Below are 27074 nucleotides of genomic sequence, written 5' to 3' on the forward strand. Positions count from 1 at the left end.
ACCAAGGTTTGCATTTATTGATTTCCATGTTCTGCCCTCCACCAGAGGTCCAGGTGCTGTCACAGCCACGTGAAACGCCAAATTCACCAAACCTCGAGGAAACTGATGCTCATCGATCGGGGAATTTTTATCTCTTTGAATATAAATCAAATTCCAGTCACTGTGGGCCGTCGGGCCAAACCTGTTTGGATGGGGTGCAGCCCATCTTTCCCTGCTTCCCTCTTGACAGGGATGGGAAAGGCCTTTGTTCACTGATCCTTCAAAGACCTTTGTGGCTTTCCAAGGAAGGAAAAGGGAATATAATAACAGCTCTGGCTTTAGTATCTGTGTTAGATAAATTCTCCTGTTGTGAAAACAAATTACATCCTCGATACAACAATGGCATTCCAGGGGTAGATTTGTCATGGAGATATCTGACACAATGGGCCAAGTGTCCTGTGCAGGGGTGAGTCAGGGAGAGAAGCCTTTCCCAGAGCACTTGGCCCTGCTCCTGCCTCCCTGTGGGCAGGGAGGGGTGGGGATGGTTCCCATGGATGTCTCAGCCCTGTTTCCTGTGATTTTGGATGCAGCAGCAGCTGGGATTGGCAGGAAGCTGAACCTGAAGCCTCCGAAGGTGTGTGTGCTCCAGGCAGTGGCGTCAGAGACATCCCTGGATCTTCCCATCCCGTTAAAGAAATGGAGGCGTGGAGGTGGGAAGGGGTCTTGGGGACTATCCTGCCTGCAGCAGGTCTCTGTGAGCCGCAGTGTGCTGAAATGATGCCTTGAGGATCCTGAAGAAGCAGTAAAATCCCACAGGTATCAGCTGGAAAAAGCCTTGTCCTGGTCTGCAGCCCCCTGTGGAAGTGAGGAAGAGATCCTCCTAAGTGGCCTCCAAGGAGAAGAACCACTCTGACACTCTGGGGAGGAGAAGGCTCCAGGCAGAGCTCAGAGCCCCTGGCAGGGCCTGCAGGGGCTCCAGGAGAGCTGCAGAGGGACTGGGAAGAGGGATGGAGGGACAGGAGCCAGGGAATGGCTGCCAGTGCCAGAGGGCAGGGATGGATGCCAGATTGGGAATTCCTTATCCAGAGGGTGGTGAGGTATTGCAAACAGGTTTTCAATATATAAATCTACTCCCTGTAACCACCATTCCTGAGGGAAAGGAATGCACCCCTGGGCACTGTCTGCTCCATGTAGCTCAGTCTTACACTGCCGACTGATTCTCAAGGTAAAATACCTCAAAAAAAGCACTCAAAAAGAGCACTGTTGGCTGCCCCTGGATCCCTGGAAGTACCCAAGGCCAGGCTGGACGCTGGGGCTTGGAGCAGTCTGGGACAGTGGGAGGTGACCCTGCCATGGAATGGGGGTGGAATGGGATGGGATTTAAGCTCCTTTCCCACAAGAACCATTCAGGGATTCTGTGATTCCAGAATATTTAGGGGTTTGTAATTTATCTTAAGTACATGGAGATGTCTCTACAGGTGCTCTTGGCAAAGCTGGCTCCTCCTTTTCCAGGGTGCTCTCAGGAGCAGAGGGAGGAAAGGAAGAGGGGGATGGCTAATACCAAAATCCTGGATCACCACCATGGCAAGACCAGCCTGAAAAATCCTGAAGCCTTAACAGGAAGAATAATTTGAGGCCCATGGTGGGATTTTGGGGTGTCCTGTGCAGAGCCAGGGGCCGGACTGCATGATCCTTCTGGATGCCTTCAGCTCAGGGCATTGTGTGGTTCTATTCCGTGACTGTGGTCGCCTGGCCTTGGAAGGAGGAGTTCTGGAGCTCAGCGGGATCCCCAGGCTGGTTATTTGTGGGGCCGGAGCCTGGCTTAGCCCTGACTCTGTGCGCAGAGCTCCCGCGGGGAGCTCAGCGGGATCCTGGAGCAGCTGCTCCCGCTGGGCTGGGCGGATCCAGCGGCTGCGGGATGAGCTCCGGAGGGCAGGGCAGGATCCAGCGGCTGCGGGATGAGCTCGGGAGGGCAGGGCAGGATCCAGCGGCTGCGGGATGAGCTCCGGAGGGCAGGGCAGGATCCAGCGGCTGCGGGATGAGCTCCGGAGGGCAGGGCAGGATCCAGCGGCTGCGGGATGAGCTCCGGAGGGCAGGGCAGCCCCTGGGTGCGGGATGAGCTCCGGAGGGCAGGGCAGTCCCTGGGTGCGGGATGAGCTCGGCAGGGCAGGGCAGCCCCTGGGCTCCGGGAGAGCTCCCGAGCTGTGCCCACCCCGAGGGCTCATTTCCCATCTCAGCTGTTGCTTTGGGGCTGCCCAGCTCCGTCAGAGCGTGGGTCCTCCACAGGCTGCCAAACCCGTTCCCATCACATTTTATCCAGAAAATCACAGTTTCATGCCCCTGCTCTCCCAAATCCCTCCTGCTATGTTTTTTTTCACGTGAGGAAAAATGTCTGTGTTTGTGGCAGGAAGAATCCCCGTGGCAGTGGCAGGAGGAGGGGGTGCCTGGATGTGTTCAGTGTTATTTCTGTGGGGAGGGTTTGCCTTTCTCCCTGTTTGGGGACGCCAGGCCCCCCTCTCCTCATGCCTTGACCCCTAAGTCATTATCCTAATGCCTTTAGCCAAAACTCCAGCTGTCACCAAGCTTTTCCTTAAGGAGATAAAAAGAGCCCAGAACAAGTCTGGGATCTCTCCCATGCAGCCCTGATGCCCTTAATGCTTCAGGCTTGTGCAGCACTATGGAAAATCTTATTTTCCCTCTCGGAGATGGGATTGCCCTGTGGACTTCAGCCCTGGACTTTGCTCCAATATCGCGGGACGGGCTGGAAGAAGTGCTCAGACACCCCCGAGTGGCTCTGGCAGGACAGGAGGTGTGGCCCTGCCTGGGCAGGACACCCTTGCCTTGACCTCTGCGCTGGAGAAGCACAATTCCATGAGCCACCCATGGAGGAGAGGGAACAGCCAGTTATTCCCATGGGATACCTGGGGCAGGACACTTTGACAGAGGCAAAACAGAGTTCAGATGAAAAATCCTCAGTGAATGAGTTCCTAGGCAGCCGCTTGTTATGGCAGGGAATGGATAAAAGCAGGGAGCTCCTGAATTTTATTCCTTGCCTTAGGTTTTTGTTATTTTTCTGTCCTTTGCTGAGAATCACTCAGCTCGTTACACCTGCAGGGAGCAGGCTGCCCCTCAGACATTCTGCAAACCCTTCTGAGCTCTCTCTGGGCACATCCCACAGCAGGACCACGAACTTAAATTTTCAGCCTACACCCTGGCCTGTCTAAACCCAAGCACTGTGCTGGATGCTCACTTGAAGAGCTAAATGTTGCTCCCTGTGCCTGCTGCTCCTCCCACCGTGCTGCTGCAGCTCTGAGGAGCTCCCGAGGCCGGAGGAGCGGCTGACGGGGAGCCGAGGCAGCGGAGGGAGCAGCCGGGCACGGTGGCTTGTGCCTGTAATCCAAGCTCCGGGGAGGCTGAGGCTGGCGGATCGCTGAGCCCGGGGGTTCTGGGCTGCCGGGAGCTGTGCCGAGCGGGCGTCCAAGCTAAGGCCGGCATCGATATGGTGGCCCTGGGGGAGCCGGGGGCCACCAGGTCGCCTAAGGAGGGGTGAACCGGCCCAGGTCGGAGACGGAGCAGGTCAAAGCTCCCGTGGCGGTCAGTAGCGGGACCGCGCCTGTGAACAGACCCTGCAGCGCAGCCCGGGTGGCAGGACGAGACCCAGCCTCTTTTGGCACCTCATCCCCTCGGACCGTGCCTCTTTTGGCACCTCATCCCCTCGGACCCAGCCTCTTTTGGCACCTCATCCCCTCGGACCCAGCCTCTTTTGGCACCTCATCCCCTCGGACCCAGCCTCTTTTGGCACCTCATCCCCTCGGACCCAGCCTCTTTTGGCGCCTCATCCCCTCGGACCCAGCCCCCTCTGTCCGCTCTCCGCGCCGCGGAGCAGCCACAGCAGCGGGGAAAAGCAAAAGCACCCCCAGGGATGCTCCTCCTGAAGATGCCGCGCCAGCCTCGCCCACCCAGGCGTGCTCAGGATTTGGTGGGATGTGTTGGGATCGCAGCAGCGACTGTAAAACTGGGAAATGCCGGGTTCCTGTGCCGGCCAGCAGGAATTCCCGTCGTTTCTGGCTGCGAGTCAGTCCCACCCCTCCCTCAAAGGCCGGGGAAGCTCGCAGGAGCCTCTCAATGCTCTGCTCCGGCCGGTATTCTCTGTCACAGCCCATCCGTGTCCTCGGCTCCGAGCTCTCCACTCTCAGGAAAACGCTGGCTAGCCGGGAAGCTCTGCTCCGGGAGGAGTTTCTCAAAGCAGGACATCCCCGGTCTGCTCTGTCCGGAGCTGTCCCGGGGACAGAGCTCCAGGAACGAGAACAGCACCAGGGCGTGCCTGCTCTGCCTCCGAACGGGGCTTTGCGCTTCCTCAGCAGCCCAAACCTCCTCAAAAACCATTGCTGTCCACCCAAGCGGCGCGGAACGGAGAGCAGAGGGAGCTCAGGGACCTTCCCTCGGATCCCCAGTGCCACTGTGCGGCCAGGCAGAGCTCACGCAGCCCGGCTGAACATCTGCACAACAGCTGCATCTGGTGGTTTCTGGGCGGGATCCGAGCGCTGGGAAGGCTGAGGTTGGGATTTTGGGCTGCAGTTGTCGTGCTGGTGGAAGTTCAGTGTGGATATGGTGCTCCTGAATGTGGTTGTGATATTTTGTGAAAATCCCTTTGCTAGGATTTTCTTCTCCTGAGAAGCTGAAGGGCCTCAGCTTCAAGTGTGAACAATTTGTGATCTGCTGCTGTGGGATGCAGCAGGTGCTTCCTCCATTGGTCAGTGTGGGATGTTTCTGCTTGGTGGCCAATCCAGGAGGCAGCAGCTCTCGGACTCTCTGGAGTCACAGAACTTTGTTATTCATTCCTTTCTATTCCTGTCTCGCCTTCTAATAATTTTCTTTCTCTCTGTTCTTTGTAGTACAGTTATAGTGAGGTCTTTTTAATGTAATATATATCATAATATAATAAACCAGCCTTCTGAAATGGAGTCAAGATCTCTCCTTCCCTTCACCAAGTCCTGACTGCCCTGAAGACCCACGGCAATACCTGAGGGAGCCCTGATCCCAAATCCCACTGCGGATCTCTGGGAACAACACCCAAATAGTGTAAGAAAGGAAGCTTGTGCTAAGGGTGGGGAGAGGGAGCTCTGTCCTTGGCCTGGCTGCTTCCTCAGCAGGGAAAACTGAACTGAGTGCTGGGGGTGAGACAGGGATGGAGGGAAGGGGGGAACAGGGAGAGAGGGAGAAGGGAAAGGAGAAGGGGAAAGAGGAAAGAGAATGGGGAAGGAGAAGGGGAAAGAGAATGGGGAAGGAGAAGGGGAAAGGATGGGAAGAAAAAGAGATAAGGGAGAATGGGAAAGAAGGTGAAAGCAGCAGAGGGAAAGGAGAGAAAGGAGAGAAAAGAGAATGGGAAGGGGTAAGAGAAGGGGGAAGGAGAAGGGGAAAGGGAAAGAATGGGGAAGGAGAAGGGGTAAGGATGGGAAGAAGAAGGGATAAGGGGAAAGGGGAAGAAGGTGAAAGCAGCAGAGGGAAAGGAGAGAAAGGAGAATGGGAAGGGATAAGGAAAAGAAGGGGGAAGAAAGGGAATGGGAAGGGAAATGGGGAAAGAAAAGGAGTAAGAGAAAGGGGAAGGGGAAGGAGAAAGGGGGGAAGGAAGAAGGAATGGGAAGGGGGAAAGAAAAGGGGAAGGGAGGAGAAGGGGGAGAAGGATAAGGGGAAAGGGGAAGGGAGGGGAAAGGGGAGAAGGATAAGGGGAAAGGGGAAGGGAGGGGAAGGGGGAAAAGGATAAAGGGATGGAAGGGGAAGAAGAAGGAGGAGGAAGAAGAGAAGGAAGAGAAGGAAATGGAGAAGGAGAATAAGAAGGAGAAAGAGGAGTACGAGAAAGCGGAGGAGAAGGAGGACGAGAAGGATGAGAAGGACCAACAGGAGGCAGCAGCGAGAACAGCAGAGGCAGCAGGAGGAGGAGCCGGAGGAGGATCAGGGGCAGCGGGAGGAGGATCGGGAGGCGGGGCAGGATCAGGAGGAGGATCGGGAGGCGGGCCGGGGCGGAGCGGGGCGGCTCCACACAAGCCGTACCGCTGTCGGAGCGGGCTGCGAGCGCCGGGCGCGGTGGCGCGCGCCTGTAATCCCAGCTGCCGGGGAGGCTGAGCCCGACGGATCGCTTGAGCCCAGGAGTTCTGGGCTGCCGTGCGCTGTGCCGAGCGGGCGTCCAAGCTAAGGCCGCCATCAATATGGTGACCCGCGGGGAGCTGCGGGACACCAGGTTGACTAAGGAGGGGTGAACCGGCCCAGGTCGGAGACGGAGCAGGTCAAAGCTCCCGTGGCGGTCAGTAGCGGGATCGCGCCTGTGAATAGCCACGCCAGCGTAGCCTGGGCAATACAGAGACACGCGGGCTCCCCTTTTGCCCCGCGCCACCGACAACAAACCCCAAAACCCCCGAAAAACCCCCTTTTTGCCCCGCGCCACAGACAACAAACCCCAAAACCCCCGAAAAACCCCCTTTTTGCCCCGAAACGCACCACGGCAACACCGCCTCCTACTGCACGAACACCGCAACAACCCCGCGCCGCTCGCTCGCTGAATTCACACCTCCGAGCAAGTTTTGAAGACAAACCCGCCCTGAAATAATAAACGTGGGCAAACACTCACGAAGGGGTCCCGCGGGGTCCCTTTGCTGCCGGACACGGCCACATTTGGGCTCCTTTGAGAGACACGACAGAGAGACGCGGGATCCTCTCCCGCCCCCTCACCCGCGGGACCCTTTTGCCACACACGGGACGCTCTCGCGCCCCTTTTTGCCCCCCTTTCGCCGCCTTCCCCGGGGCCCCTTGGTCATGCACGGACCCTTTTTTGTCACCGCCGGGGTCTCTTTTGTCACCGCCGGAGTCTTTTTTGTCATTTCTTGACCCTTTTCCGTCGCCGCCGGGCCCCGCTCGCCGCCCGCCCCCTCAGCGCCCCCGCGCCCGCAGCGCCTCCTGCCGGCCGCGCGCGGCGCCGCCCCGCCCGCCCCAGCCCATGCGCGGCCGCGGAGCGCCGGGGATTGGCACCGGGCGCGACCCGTAGCGCCCGTGGGCGCAGGCGCGGGGCGGCCGTGAGGGCCCGGAGCCGTGAGGGACCGGAGCCGGGAGGGCCCGGAGCCGGGGTTACGGAGGGGCCGCGGGCCGGGATCCCCCTGGGTCTCGGCGGGCGGCGCCGGCGCCATGAAGTCCCGCTTCAGCACGGTCGATATCCGCGCGGTGCTCGCCGAGCTGCGGCAGAGGTACCGGCACTCCCCGCCCCTGCGGCCCCGGGGAGCGGGGCCCGGCCCGGTGCGTCCTGGTCCTGCCGCGGGTCCCGGGCCTGGTTTTGGTTCTGGTTCTGTCCCCGCTCTTCCTTCTGGCCGTGGTCCTGCTCCCGGCCCGGCGTCCCCGCCCCGCCGTGGTCTCAGGGCTGTGGGGGCTCTGCTGCTGCATCGTGTCCCGCTGTCACAGCTCTGCCCCTCGGCACAGACCCCCTCAGCCCCGCCGCCATCCCATCCCATCCCATCCCATCCCATCCCATCCCACCCCCCCCTGCCATGGCCAGGGACTCCTCCCACTATGCCAACTTGTTCCAAACCCCATCCAGCCTGGCCTTGGGCACTGCCAGGGATCCAGGGGCAGCCCCAGCTGCTCTGGCAATCCCAGCCCAGCCAGGAATTCCCGATTCCCAATCTCCCACCCATCCCTGCCCTCTGGCACTGGGAGCCATTCCCTGGCTCCTGTCCCTGCAGGCCTTGTCCCCAGTCCCTCTCCAGCTCTCCTGGAGCCCCTCCAGGCCCTGCCAGGGGCTCTGAGCTCTGCCTGGAGCCTTCTCCTCTCCAGGGGAACATTCCCATTTTCCCAGCTGGGAAACTCCTCACATCCCTGTGGAGCTCTGACACATTCCCGGTGTCCAGCCCCGCTCTGGAGGGAGTCACTGACACCCCAGGCCAGTTCAGAGCCCATACTGGGATTACTGGTGCCCTGTGCTGGCCCGGGAGCTCCAGTACCACCAGTTCATTTCCCATCCCTGCCACAAAGAGGAGCACGGGCAGGAGCTGGCAGCTTTCTCCATTTCATCCATTAATATAAAAGTCTCCATCTAATTTTCTGCCTCTCTTAATTGCTGTCTTAAGAGCAGTTTCCCCATCTCTCCATGGCTGTTGCTTCCTGCTCATTCCATTAATCTTCCTTTGCTGCCTTTTTGGTTACTCCTTGGGAATTTATAATAACTTGGTAGTTTATACAACTCAGTAGTTTATCACAGCTTGGTAATTTATATAACCTGGTAGTTTATCACAACCTGGTAATTTATCACAGCTTGCCCTTCTGTGCACTTTAATTGCCGCTGGGATTTTTTCCAGCCAGTTGTGTTTTGGGCTCTCCAGAGCATTCCTTGTTTTCCTCTTGGCAGCTTGTTGGGCATGAGAGTGAACAATGTTTACGATGTGGATAACAAGACCTATCTCATTCGCCTGCAGAAGTAAGAGCTTTAAATGCCTTTACTTACAAAATCTTTAGGAATGCTGTGTGAAAACCAGATTTTTAAATTGTCTGCAGTGAATTCTGACTTGTTTCCAGTGAAATTCTGCTGGTGTTTGGTAAAATGCAGTAATTTTTTACCTGAAAAGTTTCTAGGAAATGGGAAATGCTGCAGACGGGTGGGTGGTGGGGTGGCTGCTCCTGTGCCACGTGGGATCCCAGGATGTCCTCGTTTGGAGCTGGGGTTTTTGGGTGCAGCTGGGGTTTGGGGCTCAGCTGGGGGTTTTGGTGTGCAGGTGGGGTTTTTGTGTGCAGCTGGGGTTTTGGGGTGTAGCTGGGGGTTTGGATGCAGGTGGGGTTTTTGGGTGCAGCTGGGGGTTTTTGGGGTACATATGGGGTTTGGGGCTCAGCTGGGGTTTGGGGTGCAACTGGGGTTTTTGGATGGAGCTGTGGTTTTGGGGCTCAGCTGGGGGTTTGGGGTTCAGCTGGGGTTTTGGGTGCAGCTGTGGTTTTGGGGTTCAGCTGGGGGTTTGGGTGCAGCTGGGGTTTTGGGGTTCAGCTGGGGTTTTTGGATGGAGCTGTTGTTTTGGGGTGCAGCTGCTCTGCTCTGCCCCAGGCCGGAGTGCAAGGCCACGCTGCTGCTGGAGTCGGGGATCCGCATCCACCTGACGGAGTTTGAGTGGCCCAAGAACATGATGCCGTCCAGCTTTGCCATGAAGGTGAGCTCAGCAGGGCTCGTGTTCTGGAAGCCTCTGTGTCAGGACAAAAGGTCCCCTCGTGTCCCTGGCAGGGTTGTCCCCGTGAACCCTGGCCTGCAGCTGGCCCAGGACAAGGGAACAGCAAACGCGGGCTTGGGGTCACATCGCTGCTGTTCGGTGTCACAAAGAGTGAATGTTTAAATTGTAACAACTTTTTATAACAGTTTTTATAGGCTTTATTCATAAATTCCCTCTGCAGTGTTGTTCCAGTAAAATCCCTGTGGTTCCAGTGTGAGTTTTCAGGACTCTGTGCTCCAGTCCTCTGTTCAGTGAGCTCGGGGAGCTCAGCCTCGCTCCAGCTCTCAGGCTGGGCTGCTGCGGGTGCATCCAGGGCTAGATCCGTGGGACACAGCCTGGGATGACTGCCCTGGATCTGTTTAACCCCTGGGGGCAGCCAGAGGCGACTCAGCAGAGACTCCCAGGGTGGCTTTCACTGCAGAGAGGGATGCAGGGATGATCCCAATTCTCTTAGATTTTGAACCAGCTGCTCCCTTGAGCTAAACAAACAGCATGGAAAAATGTGCTAATATTAAGAATTAGCCTCAATTACATTTATAATTATAAAAATGAAGGTGTTACTTTGGTAAGCACCAGCATTTTCACTCTTGTGGTGTTTGAGTTAAATGGGAAGTGCTTGGTGCCGCAGGAGGGCTCCGTAGCCAAGCCATTCCCAGGTGTTTTCAGATGTTTCCCGGACATTTTTCCCACCCCTCTGGTGGCTGGAGAGGCTGCCTAGAGCAGAGGCTAGGCAGAGTGGAAGGATAAAGGTGGGTATTTAGTGAAAGTATTTATTTATTGGAAGGACACACCCTGGGCATGCAGGAGCCTTGCAGAGGCCACACCCAGGTGGGACAACAATCACGAGTTTTTCAGACAGGTGAAAGTTTGGTCCATTTGCATATCAGAGGTTAATTGTCCAATTGTAACTTCAGGTAATGCAGTCACTTACTCCAGGTTTGCCCCCTGTCCTGGTTTAGGGCAGATTCCTGAGAGAACCTCTGAAGGGGTTCCTCTGGGAAGCAGATTCACTCGGCTCCTCCCCCAGCTGGCTCAGGAAAAATATTTCCTTGGAGAAAAGTGGAAAAAACTGTTTATTTCACAGGCAAAGCATTCCCCAGCACAAACCCCCCAAAAAAGAACAATATTAAACAACAAAACCCCCGATTAACTCGCTGTTGTCTACACGAGCCAGCGGGGTCCTTGAGTTTCAGGCCTAGAGAGGAATTATTTTATCTGCACAGAACAGGAGGGAGCAGCAGCTGCCAGCCGAGCTGTAGCGTTGCCCCCTGAGGCAGCAGGGGTTTGAAAAGCATAAAAGCTCAAAGCTCAGCCTCCCCCGCAGTGCCGGAAGCACCTGAGGACGCGCAGGCTGGTGAGCGTGCGGCAGCTGGGCGTGGACCGCATCGTGGACCTGCAGTTCGGCAGCGAGCAGGCCGCCTACCACCTGATCCTGGAGCTCTACGACAGGGTGAGCCTGGCCCGCCCGTGTCCCCCGGGCCGGGGACACCGCGCCGGCCTCGCTCAGGGTCCCCGTGCTCGCAGGGCAACGTCGTCCTCACCGACCACGAGTACCTGATCCTCAACATCCTGAGGTTCCGCACGGACGGCGCCGACGACGTGCGGTTCGCGGTGCGGGAGCGGTACCCGGTGGAGAGCGCCAAGGCTGCCGTGCCCCTGCCCACCTTGGACAGGTAATGCCAACTGCACAGCTCACAAATGGTGTATTTAATTGTGCCCAGGGCCAAGGCTGCCGTGCCCCTGCCCACCTTGGACAGGTAATGCCAACTGCACAGCTCACAAATGGTGTATTTAATTGTGCCCAGGGCCAAGGCTGCCGTGCCCCTGCCCACCTTGGACAGGCAATTCCAATTCCAGAGCTCATATTTGGTGCATTTCTTGTGGCCAGTGCCAAGGCTGCTGTGCTGCTGCCCACCTTGGACAGGTCATCTCAATTCCAGAGCTCATAAATGATGTATTTAATTGTGGCCAGTGCCAGAGCTGCTGTGCCCCTGCCCACCTTGGACAGGTAATTCCAATTCCAGAACTCATAAATGATGTATTTAATTGTGGCCAGTGTCAAGGCTGCTGTGCCCCTGCCCACCTTGGCCAGGTAATTCCAATTTCACAGCTCATAAATGATGTATTTAATTGTGGCCAGTGCCAAGGCTGCTGTGCTGCTGCCCACCTTGGCCAGGTAATTTCAATTTCAGATGGAATCTGAAATGCAAGGATTTTTCTGAGCTTTGGGCCTGTGAGCCGAAGTTTAGAATGAAATACAGGGTTTGATTTGAGACCTTGGAAAAGGCTCCCAAACTGAGGTGCTAGAAGTGGGATTGTGGATTTGTAATTTAAAGCAGAGCCACGTTGAGCTAAGGAAAGGAAAGTTTAGAGTTTTAGAGTTTAAGATATAGAAATAAAAGCAGTTCCAGAGTTGATTCTCTGGAACTAGAATTTATTCTACACAAGGAGTTCAGAATGCAGCACTGTGGGTCTGTGTGCCATAACAGGACTGGCTAAGAAAGCTCACACTGCAGCATGGGTCCAAAAGATGAAATATTTAAGGATTGGGTTAAAAACATGAATATCCTTGTTGGCAGTGTTTTATTGGTCAATAAATCCTTAAAAGTCTTGTGACTGAGGGTCTTGTGACCCTTTGAGCCGTGCAGTGAAGATGTGAGCCCAACTCACCCTTCCTGTTTATGTAGAAGATAAGAAAATAAATCACATCATCTAAAAATTCAGAGGTCCCATCTCTAACTCATTCAAAATTCCTTCAGAAATCCCCATAAATTTCAGAGCTCATAAATTGTATTTATTGGGACAAACCCAAATTTGTCAGAGCTGTGAAAATCTTTGGGTAGTTTATTCCAGGCCATTTTTAGTTTCATTTTTAAGGCTGGAAACGTTTTGTAGCTTGTAAGCAATGCAGTGTTGTTCTAAAACACAATATTCTTCGGAATTGCAGCTTTTTCTTTTCTCCTTCCTGCAGGTTAACTGAAATCATATCAAATGCACCCAAGGGGGAGCAGCTGAAGAGGGTTCTCAACCCACTCCTTCGTAAGTGACTGCCCTTGGTCAGGAGATAAAATGAGGTGTCTCAGTGAGGGCTCTGTCATGCTGGAAAATTTAAATAACTTACCACAGAACCCTGGAGTGTTTGGATTGGAAGGAACTTTAAATCCCATCTCATTCCACCCCCTGCCTGGGGCAGGGACACCTTCCACCCTCCCAGGCTGCCTTGGGGAATGGGTTCAGTGATTCCAAGGCATCTGCCCTGGTGAGCAGTGATGGAACCTGGCAGAGGCTCTGCTGCAGCTCTGCCTTGGGCCATTTTGCACCATCCCGGTACCAGATAGGAGCTGTAAGGGTAAAGTCAGCTTTTCCTGAGCACAGAACCAAATTTGTCATGTTTGAGGCCATCAGAACAAAATTGGTTTTCCTCCTGACCTGCCAACGCTGCTCAAGCAGAGAATTTCCTGAGCAGCTCAAATCACTCCTGAGCACGACTTTCCCCATCTCTTGATTCTCTTTTTCACCACCCTTTTGTCTCTCTTACTCTACCCTGCTCTCTTAAACACTTTCTATATAATAATAATAATAATAATAATAGTAATAATAATAATATTACTGTATAATTGCTAATTACTGTCCCCCACTGATCCCAGCTGTGCTGCATCCATGCTGGAATTTGGTGTTTCTGATCCTGCCATGCAGCAAGCCTTGGCCTCACGTGGTGTCACTGCTCCAGCGACCAGGCACAGCTGCTCCACTCTAAAATCCCCACCATTTTTTCCCTTTGTGCCAATTTTGGCTTTTCTCCACCTCACCCACTCATCCCTCCTGCCTCTTCCCTGATTTTTGGCACTTCTCACTCTTCTCACACTCCTGTGTCCAGTTTTTGGGGTTTTTTAATGCAAATTGTGAATATTTTCTGCAGATGATCCTTCACTATTTCTTTTTTTTTTTTTTTTTACAGCTTATGGGGCCACTCTGATCGAGCACTGCCTGATAGAAGCTGGGTTTTCTGGAGCTGTCAAAATAGATCAACATCTGGAAAATAAAGGTGTAATATTTTAAAGGCTGGGCCTCAAGTATGGGGATTTTTACGTCTCTGCAGTGTTTTTTTTTCCCCAAAGAGATGAGGGGTCCTGTGGTTCTGATCTGTGGTTTTATTTTTTAATGTTTTTAGCTTGGGGACCATCCTCGTTTGCATTAAAACTCTTGATCTGTGCATAAATTGGAGATAAAATACCAGATTGTTCTTGTAGTCTAAATAATGTTACACTGACACCACCTCACCCATGAGGTGAGTTCTGGCTGTTTGACAAGAAGAATTGACACCAAGTCTTTATTTGTAGCAAACATTGGGCATTTGGTAAAGTAGCAGCTTTTCATTTATTGGGAAGTGAAAGATTTGGGTAATGAAATCAGAAAATATTTTCCTGCAGTCTGGTTTTCCTCGTGTGTTTTATATTTGCCATAAATCCAGAGGATTTTTTCCTTCCTGCTGCATTATGGTGCAGTAAAAGAATAACTTCTCACAGCTTCTGGTTTATGCTTTACCTCTGCAGCTTTAATTTCATAAAGTGCTGGTATTTGTGGGCTCTTTTTTTCCTCCTGAAACTTGAATAATTTTGTGCTAAAACCATCTAAATAAATTCTTACATTAAAAATTTCCCAGCTGTAAACTTAGACTCCTGTTTAAAATGAACAGTAATTGCAGGGATGAAATATTTCTGCTGTTTTCTCTTCAGAAAACCTTGAAAAGGTTCTTTCAGCTCTAGAGAAAGCAGAAGAATACATGGCCCTCACTGACAACTTCAGTGGAAAGGTGGGTCTGGGGTGGGTTATCAGTGATTTGGAGTTGCAGAGTTAAGCTGGCAAGCAGGAATTGCTCAGGAATTCCCAGTTCCTGCTGTTCCCAGCTCTGGATTTTATTCCTGGGTGTCAGGTGCTGATGTGGAATAAAAATTGCTTCTTTCCATGGGCTGGGCAGCAGTTAAATCATGCACAGGCAGATTGTGTGAATCCTGGGAGATTTGCACTTGGGATTTCATAGGTTCTGTAATAAATCCTGCACAGAAACTCTGCATTTATGGGATAGTCCTGAGGGCTGGAAGGAGTTCACTTCTTCCAGAAGAAATTGGAGTCAAGACAAGGCAGTGGGTCAGGCACAAGGTTCCCTGCTGGAATTATTTATTGATATTTAAACCTTTCCACAGACAAATGATATTTTTGTCTTCTTGCAGGGTTATGTTATCCAGAAAAGGGAGAAAAAGCCAAGTCTGGAACCAGACAAACCAGCAGAAGATATCTACACGTAAATATTTGAAATGTTTCTTCCTTTTCTTTCTGCTAGTCTGCGTAACCAAAATCAGTTTTCAGGTGATAATATCACATGTGTATTTTACAGATATGAGGAATTTCATCCTTTCTTGTTTTCTCAACATTCAAAATGTCCCTACTTGGAATTTGACTCATTCAATAAGGTACAGTGCTTTTGCTGATGCTGTACTTGAGTGCTTGAATTGACTGCTGCTAAAAAGATCAATTAAACAGAGTGCAGGGGTTGTTACTGAAGGCAGAGACCTTGGAAGGGATGAATCATTTTATGGATGAATGTTTGGTGAGAAAAAGCCAACCCCAGCAGGGCCTTTGGGCTGCAGCTGGGCAGGGCTGGCTGCTGGGCTCGGGTCCTGCAGTGAGGGAGGTGGAAGCTTCCAGTCACAGAATCCCAAGGGTTTTGTTCTGGAGAGCTGAGTTTGTGTCTGGAGGTGACAGTTGTGGCAGACGTCACATTCCCTCTTCTCCTGTTCCTGCTCTGAAAGCCTCAAGCCTCTTGTTTGGTGTTTGCTTGGGCATTGTCCTCTCTGCTCCTCGACTCATTGACACTGGGGTCATTAACTGCCTCTTGTTCTTGACCTTGGTCTCCAGAATTCCCACTGCACGCTCCTGCCCTGCTTCCTGCCTCAGTTTCTGTCATCTCCCTCACTGATCACAGAACCCCAGAATGGTTTGGGCTGGAAGGGACTCAGAGCCCACCCAGTGCCAGCCCTGCCATGGCAGGGACACCTCCAGTGTCCCAGGGTGTCCCAGTGTCCAGCCTGGCCTTGGGCCCTGCCAGGGATCCAGGGGCAGCCCCAGCTGCTCTGGCAATCCCAGCCCAGCCAGGAATTCCCAGTTCCCAATCTCCCATCCATCCCTGCCCTCTGGCACTGGGAGCCATTCCCTGGCTCCTGTCCCTCCATCCTTGTCCCCAGTCCCTCTGATGGTCTCAACAGCCCCAAACCTTGCTCATCCTGTGCTGTAAGCCCAGCTGGAACACCAGGAGCAGTTTTTAGGCACTCTGGGTGTTTGTGCTTGTTTGACTGACCCGGTGAGCAGCAGGGACTCAGGGCAGACACATCTGGCTTTGCAACATCTAATCTGAGCCAAAGCAGCTTCTCTTCCATCATTTCTTAGCAAAAAATGGTGAACCATTGCTTGGCCACTTTTCCTTCTGTGTTTGCAGCGAGACTCAGCCCTGAGTGTCCTGCTGGACTGATCCCTCGGGAAGGGGAATGGAGAAAGCTCCTGGAGGTTGTCTCAGCCTCTGTCACCTCTTTAGTGCCTTCTCTGCAGGGACCCTGCTGTGCCTGCCTGAGTCAGGCCAGCCTGGCCGTTCTCCAACCTGACTCTCTCCTGCAGGCCACGGATGAGTTCTACTCCAAGCTGGAGGGGCAGAAGATCGATCTGAAGGCCTTGCAGCAGGTGAGTCCTGACCCAGGCCTGCGCTGCTGGGATGGCTCCCGCGCTGCCAGAGGCTTCTCTTGCTTCTTGCAGTGATTCCCCGATGCCATTTGGTAATGGCATCAGATAATCACTGCAAGATTATATATAAAAAGGAATATATTTTAATAGAAAATATTTATATTTGTATTTTTTACACATTTAAAAGGAAAAACAAGCGTTGAAGAAACTTGAAAATGTCCGTAGGGACCACGAGCACAGACTGGAAGCTCTCCAGCAGGCTCAGGTAAGACAGATTTTGGGTTTTAATTAAAAAATGCATAATCACACCACCACGGGACGGTTTGGTTGGGAGGGAACTTCAATCCCACCCAGCTGCACGGGCAGGGACACCTTCCACCATCCCAGGTAGCTCCAGCCTGCCTGGGACACTTGCAGGGATTGGCAGCACTGGAGCTGTGCCCCCGCTTCAGTCCATCCTTGGGTTTCTCAGCACTGCTTCCATGTTTGTAAGGGCTGCTGCTGAGCGGTGCTTGGCTCCAAGCCCTGGCTCCACGCTCCTCCTTTCCCTAAGGAAGCTGACCAGCTGAAGGGGGAGCTGATCGAGATGAACCTGGCCGTGGTGGACAGGGCCATCCAGGTGGTGCGCAGCGCCCTGGCCAACCAGATCGACTGGAGCGAGATCGGCGCCATCGTCAAGGAGGCCCAGGCCCAGGGGGACCCCGTGGCCACGGCAATCAAAGAGTTAAAGCTGCAGACAAACCACATCACCATGCTGCTCAGGTGAGTGCCCTGCACCGGCAGCTCAGAGATTTAAAAGTAGCCCAAAAGAGCTTTCTTATAGCCAGAAGTTTTGGTGTAAGAGCTGGGGCGTGGCAGATTCTTGGTTAGCTCGCCCTCAGAAGTGGCAGTTTATAGAATAAATTTGTTTTCAGTCAGTTCCTTGGATTGGAAAAATTGGGCTCTTTATCTTCTGCTTTTGTTTTCTTTTTTCACCCCAAATTTGGCTGACTCCAGGACAAAAAAGGGTTGGCACACGAAGCTTCCTGTGTCTGCACTTTAGAGGCTCCTTGGGCCATTTCTAAACTTCTGAGAGAATTAAATTAAGAGCGCGTTGCACCAAGGATTAAAAATTAACCAGTTCTCTTATCTTCATCTTATGACCTTGTGTGTTTTTAGGAACCCCTATGTGTTATCTGAAGAGGAAGAGGAGGAGGACGATGCTGACGTAGAGAAGGAAGAAACAGAAGAACCAAAGGGAAAAAAGAAAAAGAATAAAACCAAACAGCTGAAGAAACCTCAGAAAAACAAACCCTCATTGGTTGAGGTTGATCTCAATTTGTCTGCCTATGCCAATGCCAAAAAGTAAGATTTTTCAGTAAATATTTAGTGTGTTTTTGTAGGATCAGTTTCTCTGGGTGTGCAGGAGGAAGGGTTTTGGGATATCTTGTTAGAAATTGAAATAGCAGCTTGTCCTGAGCTCTGGGATGGGAATTCCCTGGTGCACAGCAGCTGCTCTGGGGCTCCCACGGATTGAATTTTCCAGTTGTGCCCATGGAACAAAAGGCAGAGGCCTGGGATGGGTGGGATGGGATGAAGGAGGGGATGTGCTGGGATTTCAGGGCACACTCTTGTGTTTCACAGGTACTACGATCACAAAAGACACGCAGCCAAGAAGACTCAGAAGACAGTGGAAGCTGCAGAAAAGGTGTTTTTTTTCTCTTGGATTTTAGAAGATATTTAAAAGGAAAATCCCTGCCACTGCTCAGTGGGAAATCCTGAGCTGAGCAGCCCTCACAAAACATGAAAGGGAAAAACAATCACCCAGGGTTGTTTCATTCTTGACATTTGGAGCCCAGAGGAGGATTGCAGATCCCTGATGGATCCTGCTTTCCACCAGTAGCACTGGGAATACTCAGAGCAGGTGGAGGCACTGACAGACCAGGGCTTAGAGTGGAAAATCAGAAATCCTTCCAGTCCAGGAGCTGCTCATTTCAGGGAGCAGCTCTCCAGGGTGGAGTTTTAAGAGCAGGGCTGGGTGGAGCCTGCACTGTGATCAAGTCCAGAGCTATTTCCTCCCACCTTTCCCAGTGTTCAGGGGGGAATTCTGTGATTCCTGCTGGATGGTGACGGTGCTTTCTGTCCAAACAGGCTTTTAAATCAGCTGAGAAGAAGACAAAGCAAACGCTGAGGGAAGTTCAGACTGTCACCACCATCCAGAAGGCCAGAAAGGTCTATTGGCAAGTACAGCTCCATCATCCTCCTCTCGTGTCCTGTGGCAGGATGGATCTTCCTGGCTTGGGAGCGCAGCTCTTTGGGATTTCTGAGCACTGCACTTTGCATGGAGTCTCCTGAAGGAGTCACAGAATCCCAGGATGGTTCCCAGGGACAGCAGCTGTGGCTGCCACGTCCCGGGAGGTGTCCAAGGCCAGGCTGGATGGGGCTTGGAGCAGCCTAGCACATGGGAAGGTGTGGTCCTGTGGGACTGGATCATCTTTAAGGTTCCTTCCAAACCAGACCATTCTGGGCTTCTGTGCTTTAAAAAGCAACAAACAAATGGAACAAAACCTCACAGCTTTTAATTATTAAAATAGGAATAAATAGGAGGACTGTGCCTTTTGTTCCATCTCCAGATCTCCCTGCCAGTGATGCTGTAGTTGCCCCATGCCTTGTTTTTATGTCCCAGGCCTGTGGATGGAAGTAAAAATATTTTCAGTCTCCTAGACTGTGGGTGCTGAGGTGGACATTCTGAGTTGGGTATCAAAAACCAGCTGTGCAGTGTCCTGTTAGTTCCAGGTGTTACTCACACTGCGGATTTGCTGGGATTTGGCAGGTTTGAGAAGTTCCTGTGGTTCATCAGCTCTGAGAATTACCTGGTGATTGCTGGCAGGGATCAGCAGCAGAACGAGCTGATCGTGAAGCGCTACCTCAAGCCAGGTGAGGACCTGGGGGTTCCTCCTCTTTCCCACTTCTGTGAGTGTCCAGGAGTGACAGGGGAAGGTCCCTCTGCTTTGTCCTTGAGCTGGGCCTTGGATCCAAGGGAATTTTGGTGATGGGAGTTCCTCTGGTGCCACGGGGCGAGAGCAGCTTGGATGGGGGAGCTGATTCTCCCTGGGCCAAGGATGGACTAAAAGGCTTCTGTGTCCCCACCCTGGCCCTTGCAGCCAGACCAGGCATTTCCGTCTCACATTAGAGACTTCCCTGGCTCCAGGGATGAGTGGATCTGAGGGAAGTCTCCTGTTTCCCAGGGGACATCTACGTGCACGCGGATCTGCACGGAGCCACCAGCTGCGTCATCAAGAACCCCTCAGGTACCCGTGGAGCCCTGGGGACGGGAGCTGCCATTGCCTTCCCTTGGGATGGGAATGGGTCCTTCCTGGGAAGCTGCCAGGCTGGCTCAGGGCAGGATTTGATGGCTCCTGGTGTTCCAGGTGAGCCCATCCCGCCGCGGACGCTGACGGAGGCGGGGACCATGGCCCTGTGCTACAGCGCGGCCTGGGACGCCCGCGTGGTCACCAGCGCCTGGTGGGTGTCCCACAGCCAGGTGAGCACAGCAGCTGCAGCACCCCGGGGAGCTGGGATGTGACCCCAGACAGGAGCCCATGGGTGTGGGTCAGACCTCTGTGGGAGGGTGTGGAGATCACACCAAAGGCGTGGTGGTTTTGTTGATGCCTCAGGTTTGAGCTTTTCTATTTTCACATTCTGTGCTGCTTTAGTGTGTGGGGCTGGGTTCACATCAGGGGATGCTGAGCTCTGCACAGAGCAGGGAGACAAAACAATTCCTGCTCCAGCTGGGACCAAGGACAAATGATCCAAAGCTCAGCCCAGGAGCACAAACAGCATGGGCTGGAGAGAGACAAACAAGCAGGGTGGGAGTGCCTGGGCTAAAGCTGGAACGGGACAATGAACTGCAAGGTGCAAATGGAGCAGAGCTGAGCCAAGGCAGAGACCCCGGGAGTGCTCGTGCATTTTGGGACCATTTGGGTTCCTCTTGGCTGCAGCCCTGGCTGGGCTCTGGTGCTGCCCAAGGTGGATCCATGGAGGAGATGCTTTGAATAAATCCCTGCTTTATTCTGTGATTCCACCCAGCTCTGCTCCAGGGCAGCCTGCTCAAGGCATCGTTATTCCCTTAATGCTGCTCAGTAGATCCTGGGTTTGTTCCCTGAGTTGCTCCCCCAGGACTCCAAACAGTGCTGCTGGGGTGTGATTGCATTCAAACGTCCCTTAGGAAAATTCCCTGCAAAGGAGAGGAGGAGCCCCCTGGATGTGGGGTCCTGCAGAGCTGTTCCCAGGATTCAGCTCCTGCTGAGCCAGAGTTTCTCTTGGTGCTGTTGTCACCTGATGTTTGCCTTCTGTCACAGAGGTTTTTTACAGTTTATTGTGGTTTTATTTCAGGTTTCTAAAACTGCCCCCACGGGAGAATATCTCACTACTGGCAGCTTCATGATCCGAGGTGAGGCACAAGGCAGCAGTGGCAATGGGATTTCCCAGAGGTGCTGGGCTGTCCTGCAGTGGCAGCAGATCCCACTCTTCTCCCAGAAATCTGTTGGGAATGGCTTAGTCTGAGTACCAGGCAGCTGCAGCAGCAGTTTGAGCTGAGCCCTGGGCAGAAGTTCATTAACTCAGTTGCTTTGAGCTTCTCCTGTTCTCATCCCAGAGATAAAAAAGCCCCAGTGTAATTCTTTGGTAGCCTAAAGCCTCTAATAAAAATGACTTTTGGAAGTACATCCTGCAGCATGGCTGCTAAACCTCCTCATGAGACTCTCCCTTTGTTTTTCAGGGAAAAAGAATTTCCTTCCACCTTCCTATCTGATGATGGGCTTCAGCTTCTTGTTTAAGGTACAGCTTTTCCCCTGCAGCTCCTGCTGCCTTTTGTGATTTGCTTTGAGCTGCAGGAGGTTTATTTTCTGCATCTTGCTTATCGCTGTATTCCCAATTACTTCTTTTCCCACTGGGAAACATCCCATAAAGAGCTTCTTGCTGATAATGACTCTGCTTTCATTTCCATCTCAGCCCAGTGTGCTCTGCATTCCAGACAGACTCTGGACCCTCCTGCTCTGCCAGGGCTGTTCTCCAGCTCTGTTTGGAATCTGGACATTTCTGCGTGTCACCCTCACTTGTGGGGTTGGCACGCTCGGATCTGGGTTAATTTTCTTGCCTTTTGATGGCAGAAAGTGTTAAAAAGAGAAGAAAAAGCTGGGTGAGGTGTTGGTGAGCACCAGCAGGGCTGACCAGAGGCTGCTGGTTTCCAGGTGGATGAGAGCTGTGTCTGGAGGCACCGGGAGGAGAGGAAGGTCAAGGTGCAGGACGAGGAGCTGGACACGGTCTCCAGCAGTGCCAGCGAGCTGGTGGCTGAGGACGTGGAGCTGTTAGGTACAGGGGAACGGGGGGCTGTGGGTGCTGCTGGGGGATCCCTCAGGCTCTGGGTGATCCCAGGGCTTGGATCTCTGATAGGAGGACGAAGGGGAATGGTTTCACACTGACACGGGGCAGGGATGGGTGGGATATTGGGATGGAGTTCCTGCCTGGGAGGGTGGGCAGGCCCTGGCACAGGGTGCCCAGAGCAGCTCTGGCTGCTCCTGATCTCTGGAAGTGTCCCAGGCCAGGCTGGACAGGGCTTGGAGCAGCCTGGGATAGTGCAAGGTGTCCCTGCCCATGGCAGGGGTGGCACTGGATGGGCTTTAAGGTCCCTTCCAATGATGGATCAGTTTGGTGTTCCTGCGTTTTTGTGCCCTGGGTGCCCCAGATGGAGGAGACAGCAGCAGTGAGGAGGAAAAAGCCGAGGCTGAGGCAGCTCCAGAGGGCGAGGAAGCTCCAGAGGGCGAGGAAGCTCCAGAGGATGTGGAAGCTCCAGAGGATGTGGAAGCTCCAGAGGATGTGGAAGCCACGGCTGAGAGCCCCCGGGAGGAGGGCAGTGCTGAGCAGGGAGGAGGGAACACTCCTGCTCCAGAGGCTGACTCCGAGGAGGACGATGGAGACTCTGAGGAGGAACATCCAGAGCCCAAGAGGGAAGTGGAGGAGGAAGAGGTGAATTATCCAGACACCACAATCGACCTGTCACACCTGCAGCCCCAGAGGTGAGGGAAGCAGCAGCTGGGGCACCTGAGGCTCTCCTAAAACACTGCCAGGACAAGGCTGGGATGCGTTGCCATCCCTTCCTTCCATGCTCAGCAGTGGGAATGCTGAGAAACTGAGCCCTGGGCTGCCTCTGCTCTGCTGAGGCTGTGGGATGAGCTCAGCTCCCTGCATCCCTGGCTCTCCTTGGAGGGTGCAAGGAGCAGGGGTTGGGTGGGTGCTGATGGCAAGCTGCACACGGGGGCTCCCTCGTGCCCAGGCTGTGTTTGGTGCTTGTGTGTGAGAGAGAGGAGCAGGCAGAGAGCTGGGATTGTTTTCTAAAGTGGATCCCAGTGTTCCTGCCTTTTCCAGTCAGCAGAGCTGGGATTGCCACGCTCTGGAAAGCTGAGAGTTAGAACCAGGCTGCTCAAGTTCGGGCTGTGGTTGGTGTGTCCATGGTGAGCTGTTCTACATCTGCTGATGAGCTCCTTTTCCATCTCCCCACAGATCCCTGCAGAAAATCATCCCCAAAGAGGAGGAGCCCAGCTTGGTAAGGTCCCAGCTCCCGCGGGTGGCCCAGAGCAGTGGGAGCTGCTGGGCAGGATCTGCCCTAAACTGCCTTTCCCTCCTCAGAGTGACAGCAGGGCCCAGGGCCGCAGGCACCTCTCTGCCAAGGAGAGGAGGTGAGAGCCAGTGCGTGTTCCAGGGAATCCCAGGATGGTTCGGGTTGGAAGGGACCTTAAATCCCATCCCATCCCAGCCCTGCCATGGCAGGGACACCTTCCAGTGTTCCAGGGTGCTCCAAGCCCTGTCCAGCCTGGCCTGGGACACTGCCAGGGATCCAGGGGCAGCCCCAGCTGCTCTGGACAAATGCTTCTTCCCCATCCCTGCCCACGTCCTGGGCACATCTGCACCCACTCCAGTCCCTGCCCATTGTCCATCCTGCTGCTCCAGGGTGAGCTGCTGCTCCTGGCCTTTGGGAATGCTGCCTGGGAACAGTTTCACTGGTGGGCTGGAGAGGTTTTTCTGAGGAGGGGCTGTTTCCGGCGTTCCTCTGGGTCCCTGTGGCAGGGAAGCAGGGTGGGAATGCTGTCAGGAGAGCAGCAGCTTCCCTGAGATCACAACAAATGAGGGTGTTGTGATTGCTCTCCTTAGAGAAATGAAGAAAAAGAAGCAGCAGAACAACTCGGAGAACTCGGAGCTGTCTGAAGAGAAGCAGAAGGAGACGGAGACAGAGACCCAACCCGTGGCTGCTCCCAACTGCCCCAAGGCAGCTGCAGCCCCTCAGCCCATCAAGCGGGGCCAGAAGGTGGGCAGGGGCCAGGGGGCCCCGGGCTGAGCTGCTGGCGTGGAAACACGGAGAGCAGTGCCAGGTGTCCCTGACACCCATGGCTGCTGTGGGGCGCCTTGAGGGGTCTCGTGATGGTGCTGGGGGTCAGCACGGAGCTCCCCGGAACGCCTTGTGTACTGGGGAACTGCTCTGAAAGTTTGGGATACTGGGGAGAAGGAGCATCTGTGGTTGCAGTACTCTGCTAGAAGTTGTCATTGCTGCAGCTGTTGGTGTTTCCTCCTGCAGAGTAAAATGAAGAAGATGAAGGAGAAGTACAGGGACCAGGACGAGGAGGACCGGGAGCTCATCATGAAGCTGCTGGGGGTGAGGAGGGAGCTGTGCCTTCCCCGGGGTGTGGTGGCTCTGGTCACCAGCCCTGACCGCCTGTGTCACCGCAGTCTGCAGGCTCCAACAGGGAGGACAAAGGGAAAAAAGGGAAGAAGGGCAAGACGAAAGAAGAGGCAGCAAAGAAGCAACAGCAGAAAACCAAAGCCCTGCGTCGTGCAGCAGGAGGGGGCAAGGAGACCCTCCCAGCAGGAATTGTGCTGCACGAGGCACAGGAGGCAGCCCTGGATGAGCTGCAGGAGGACAAGGTGAGGAGCGGGATGGGAAATGGGAAGGTGGAGCAGGAGGGGAAGGTGAGGAACAGGGTGAGAAGGTGATCAGCAGGAGGGGAAGGTGAGCAGCTCTCTCCTCACCTGCCCATGTGTCTGTCCTGGCTCTGTGGGGCTCTCCCACCCGGAGGCTGAGCAGCTCCCCAAGGATTTTGGGCACTGTGGAGAGCTCTGTGTCTGCTGCCAGGGCTCAGGGAGCCCATGGATTCCCAGAGCAGCCCGAAGCCCTGCAGCACTCCCTGTGCTCATGCTGTTCCCAGCACAGCCAGAACTGGGGCTCGGAGCAGTCCCGAGGCTCTCGTTCACCCAACACCTCCCCCTCAGCCATGAGCGAGCTCCCAGCCCTGGTGCTGGCATTTGCCACCTCTGAGCCCCATCTCCTCCTCCCAGCCCGGCGTGTGCCAGGCAAATGAGAGGTTGGAAAGAAGCACCCCACCCTCCCGCCCACGGAGAGTGCTGCTCTCACCTTGGTTGTGAAAGGAGCTCAGTTCTCTTTGCAGGGAGAGCGGGGCTTTCTGGGCTGCTGATTAAAGAGTTTCCTGGGGACAGGGGAGGCAGAGGCAGCTCTGTGGCTCCTGCAGGCCTGATGTGTTCTCTGTTTGTGTGTGCAGGAGGAGCAGGACCAGGAGCAGCCAGGACTGGAGGTAAATGCTCAGCTCTCTGAGGGCTGAGGTGGGGCTGTGTTCCTGCTGGGACTGGGACATGGGGCAGCCCTCCAGGATTGTTTGAACCCACCTTAATTGTATTTTTAAAAATTAACCTCCTCTTCTGCCTGCCCCGCTCATCTCCACATCCTCCATAAACCCAGAGCTGCCTCCAAGGATGTTTGCCCTTGGTTTTTGCCTTGGTGGCTCTGGGCTGGAGAATGACACAGGGAGCGGTGCAGGTTCTTCTTTAGTTTGAAGTTTATTTACATATCAAATTGCTTCAAACTTTTCTGTAATTACTTTTGTGTAATTGCAGGCTGTGGGTGCTGCCCAGGGCTGGGAATAAGTGAATTCCTTTAAATTCCTCCATGGAGGAGGATAATGGTGGAGCTTTGGGGTGGCCCTTGGATGCAGCCAAGGATGTGATTTTAGTGATAAACAGATCAGTCACAGATCCTGGCTTGGCGATTCCATGCAGTTCCACACTCATGGAGCCGTGGAATGGTTTGGAAGGGCCCTTCAGGGACCTGTTCCCACCTCCTGCCCCGTGCCCCCAGGGAGGGCTGAGCACGGGGCCAGGTCCCAGTGGAGCTCTTTGTGTCGCAGGAGAGCAAGGCCCTGCTCGACTCCCTGACGGGGCAGCCCCACCCCGAGGACATCCTGCTCTTTGCTGTCCCCATCTGTGCTCCCTACACAGCCATGACCAACTACAAGTGAGTGGCAGCACCGTCCCGGGAGGGCGCGTGCTGGGTTTGTTTTGCTGACAGAACCCTTTCCTCGGGGCAGGTACAAAGTCAAGCTCACTCCGGGCACGCAGAAGAAGGGCAAAGGTACGGTGTGAGAGCCCGAGTCCTTCCCCGAGCTGTGCCTGCTGCAGGCACCGTGCTGTTCCATGCTGTTCCAGGCTCTTTCACTCTCCCCTGTGCTTTTCCAGCCGCCAAGATCGCCCTGCACAATTTCATGCAGTCCAAAGAAGCCAGTGCCCGCGAGAAGGACCTGTTCCGCAGCGTGAAGGTGAGCCTGGCGCTGCAGGGGCTCCTCTGCAGAGCAGCAGCAGCAGCAGCAGCAGCTGCCATTGTGGGAGCAGGCGCTGCCAAGCCGAGCGTGCTGCTGGGGTCTGAGCAGTGTGTACTCTTGGGGAAGGGCAGAGAGTCCTGCAGTGGTTTGGGGTGGAAAGGATCAAAATCCATGGGCAGGGACACTTCCCCCTGTCCCAGGCTGCTCCAAGCCCCATCCAGCCTGGCCTTGGGCACGCCCCAGCTCCTCGGGGAAGCTGCATGAGAAGAACCTGAGCCTCAGTGGGAGCCCTGGGCCCTCTGTCCCTGCATTGTGTCACTCTGCCTAAAGCAGCGTCTCCCACGAAACCCTGTGGCTTTGGGAGTGGGAATTCCTGGAGCAGGGGCAGGAGCTTGCACTGGGAGATGAGGCTGGAGATGTCCTGGTGCTCACCAGGGCCAAGGAAAGGATCAGCCCGGTGCTCCAGAAGGGCTTTCCCACTGTGGTCACCTTCCCCTGTCCCGTGTTCCCTAGGACACAGATCTGTCAAGGAATATTCCTGGGAAGGTGAAAGTGTCTGCACCTCACCTCCAGAACATGAAGAGAAAGTGATTCCACGCTGGACCGGACCCGGGGCTGGGACAGACGGACACAGACCCACGACCAGGACTGAACTCCAGCAGCCAGGGCCTGCATTCCTCCGATACAAATTGCAGACAAACGTGGAATTAAATTGCTGGCATTTGGTCAGGAATGTCCTCCCCTGCTGCTGCTTCTCTGTTCGAGCGCTTGTTCCCCACTGCTGGGCAAAGGCTCTGGAATTGGGGGCAGGAAAACTCCAGGGTGTTCAATTCCAGAGCCTGCAGGAGGGCAGTGCCAGTGGAGAAAGCTGCCTGGGGAAGGTGGAATTGTGTTTCCCCCCAGACATTCCCTGGCTGTGGAGGGAGGGAAGGTGCAGGCCCAGATCTGTGCAGGAGCCTGGGGAGGGGAGGAAGAGCAGGGCTGGGAGTTAGGAAAACCCCTGGGATCTCTCAGGAATCACAGCACAGGAATTCTTCTACAAGTCAACGTTTTTAATTAGTTTTTGAAGACAGCTTAAAACATGATCCCCCCATTCCCCACAGCAGCACGGCCTGGCCCTGTCCCCCGTGTCCCCTCTCCATGTCCCTGCAGCCAGGGGACATCCCTGGGGCTGCTCCAGGGCCAGGGGAGCTCCACAGGGCTGGGAACAAGCACAAACACTCTCAGTTACACTCGCAGGGCAGAATATCTGCTACCTAAGGTTCACAACTGAAGTTCCACAACATAAAAATTAAAAAAAAAAAAAACCAAAACCAAACTACAGCCAAGCAGAAAGTAGTGGTGCTTTAACATCTCAAGGTTTACGACAGTATCGACCGACAGTGGGACAACTTCCAGATCCTGCTTTAGCTTCCACATCCTGCTTCTCTGACCTTAAGCGTCTGTGGCAAAAGGTGAAGCTGTGGGCTAAACCCCACTAGAGCAACGC

The 27074-nt window shown here is 54.3% G+C and overlaps 1 protein-coding gene across 1 annotated transcript; it reads left to right on the plus strand.

Moving 5' to 3' along the window:
- Nucleotides 1–7013: 7013 nt before the first annotated feature.
- Nucleotides 7014–26876, plus strand: NEMF (nuclear export mediator factor). The gene is made up of 33 exons (XM_038138815.1): nt 7014–7214; nt 8369–8437; nt 9053–9155; nt 10537–10662; nt 10737–10885; nt 12184–12251; nt 13171–13257; nt 13949–14025; nt 14444–14514; nt 14608–14683; nt 15882–15944; nt 16132–16209; nt 16498–16706; nt 17103–17288; nt 17568–17631; nt 18075–18163; nt 18757–18860; nt 19172–19234; nt 19355–19467; nt 20319–20376; nt 20704–20762; nt 21176–21296; nt 21670–22000; nt 22485–22527; nt 22611–22660; nt 23133–23286; nt 23554–23631; nt 23706–23900; nt 24533–24565; nt 25175–25281; nt 25355–25398; nt 25503–25582; nt 26099–26876. Exons 1-33 carry the CDS (start codon nt 7156–7158, stop codon nt 26174–26176), a joined length of 3285 nt encoding a protein of 1094 aa, XP_037994743.1. The 5' UTR covers nt 7014–7155; the 3' UTR covers nt 26177–26876.
- The last annotated feature ends 198 nt before the right edge of the window (nt 26877–27074 follow it).

The sequence above is a fragment of the Motacilla alba genome, chromosome 5 (genome assembly GCF_015832195.1).
Source record: "Motacilla alba alba isolate MOTALB_02 chromosome 5, Motacilla_alba_V1.0_pri, whole genome shotgun sequence".
In the NCBI taxonomy this organism is placed as follows: domain Eukaryota; kingdom Metazoa; phylum Chordata; class Aves; order Passeriformes; family Motacillidae; genus Motacilla; species Motacilla alba.

Coding starts and splice junctions, on each gene's coding strand:
- NEMF (XM_038138815.1), top strand. CDS start 7,156: ATGAAGTCCCGCTTCAGCACGGTCGATATCCGCGCGGTGCTCGCCGAG. Junction 12,252..13,170: donor GGTTCTCAACCCACTCCTTC/GTAAGTGACTGC, acceptor TTTTTTTTACAG/CTTATGGGGCCACTCTGATC. Junction 22,661..23,132: donor CTCTCTGCCAAGGAGAGGAG/GTGAGAGCCAGT, acceptor TGCTCTCCTTAG/AGAAATGAAGAAAAAGAAGC.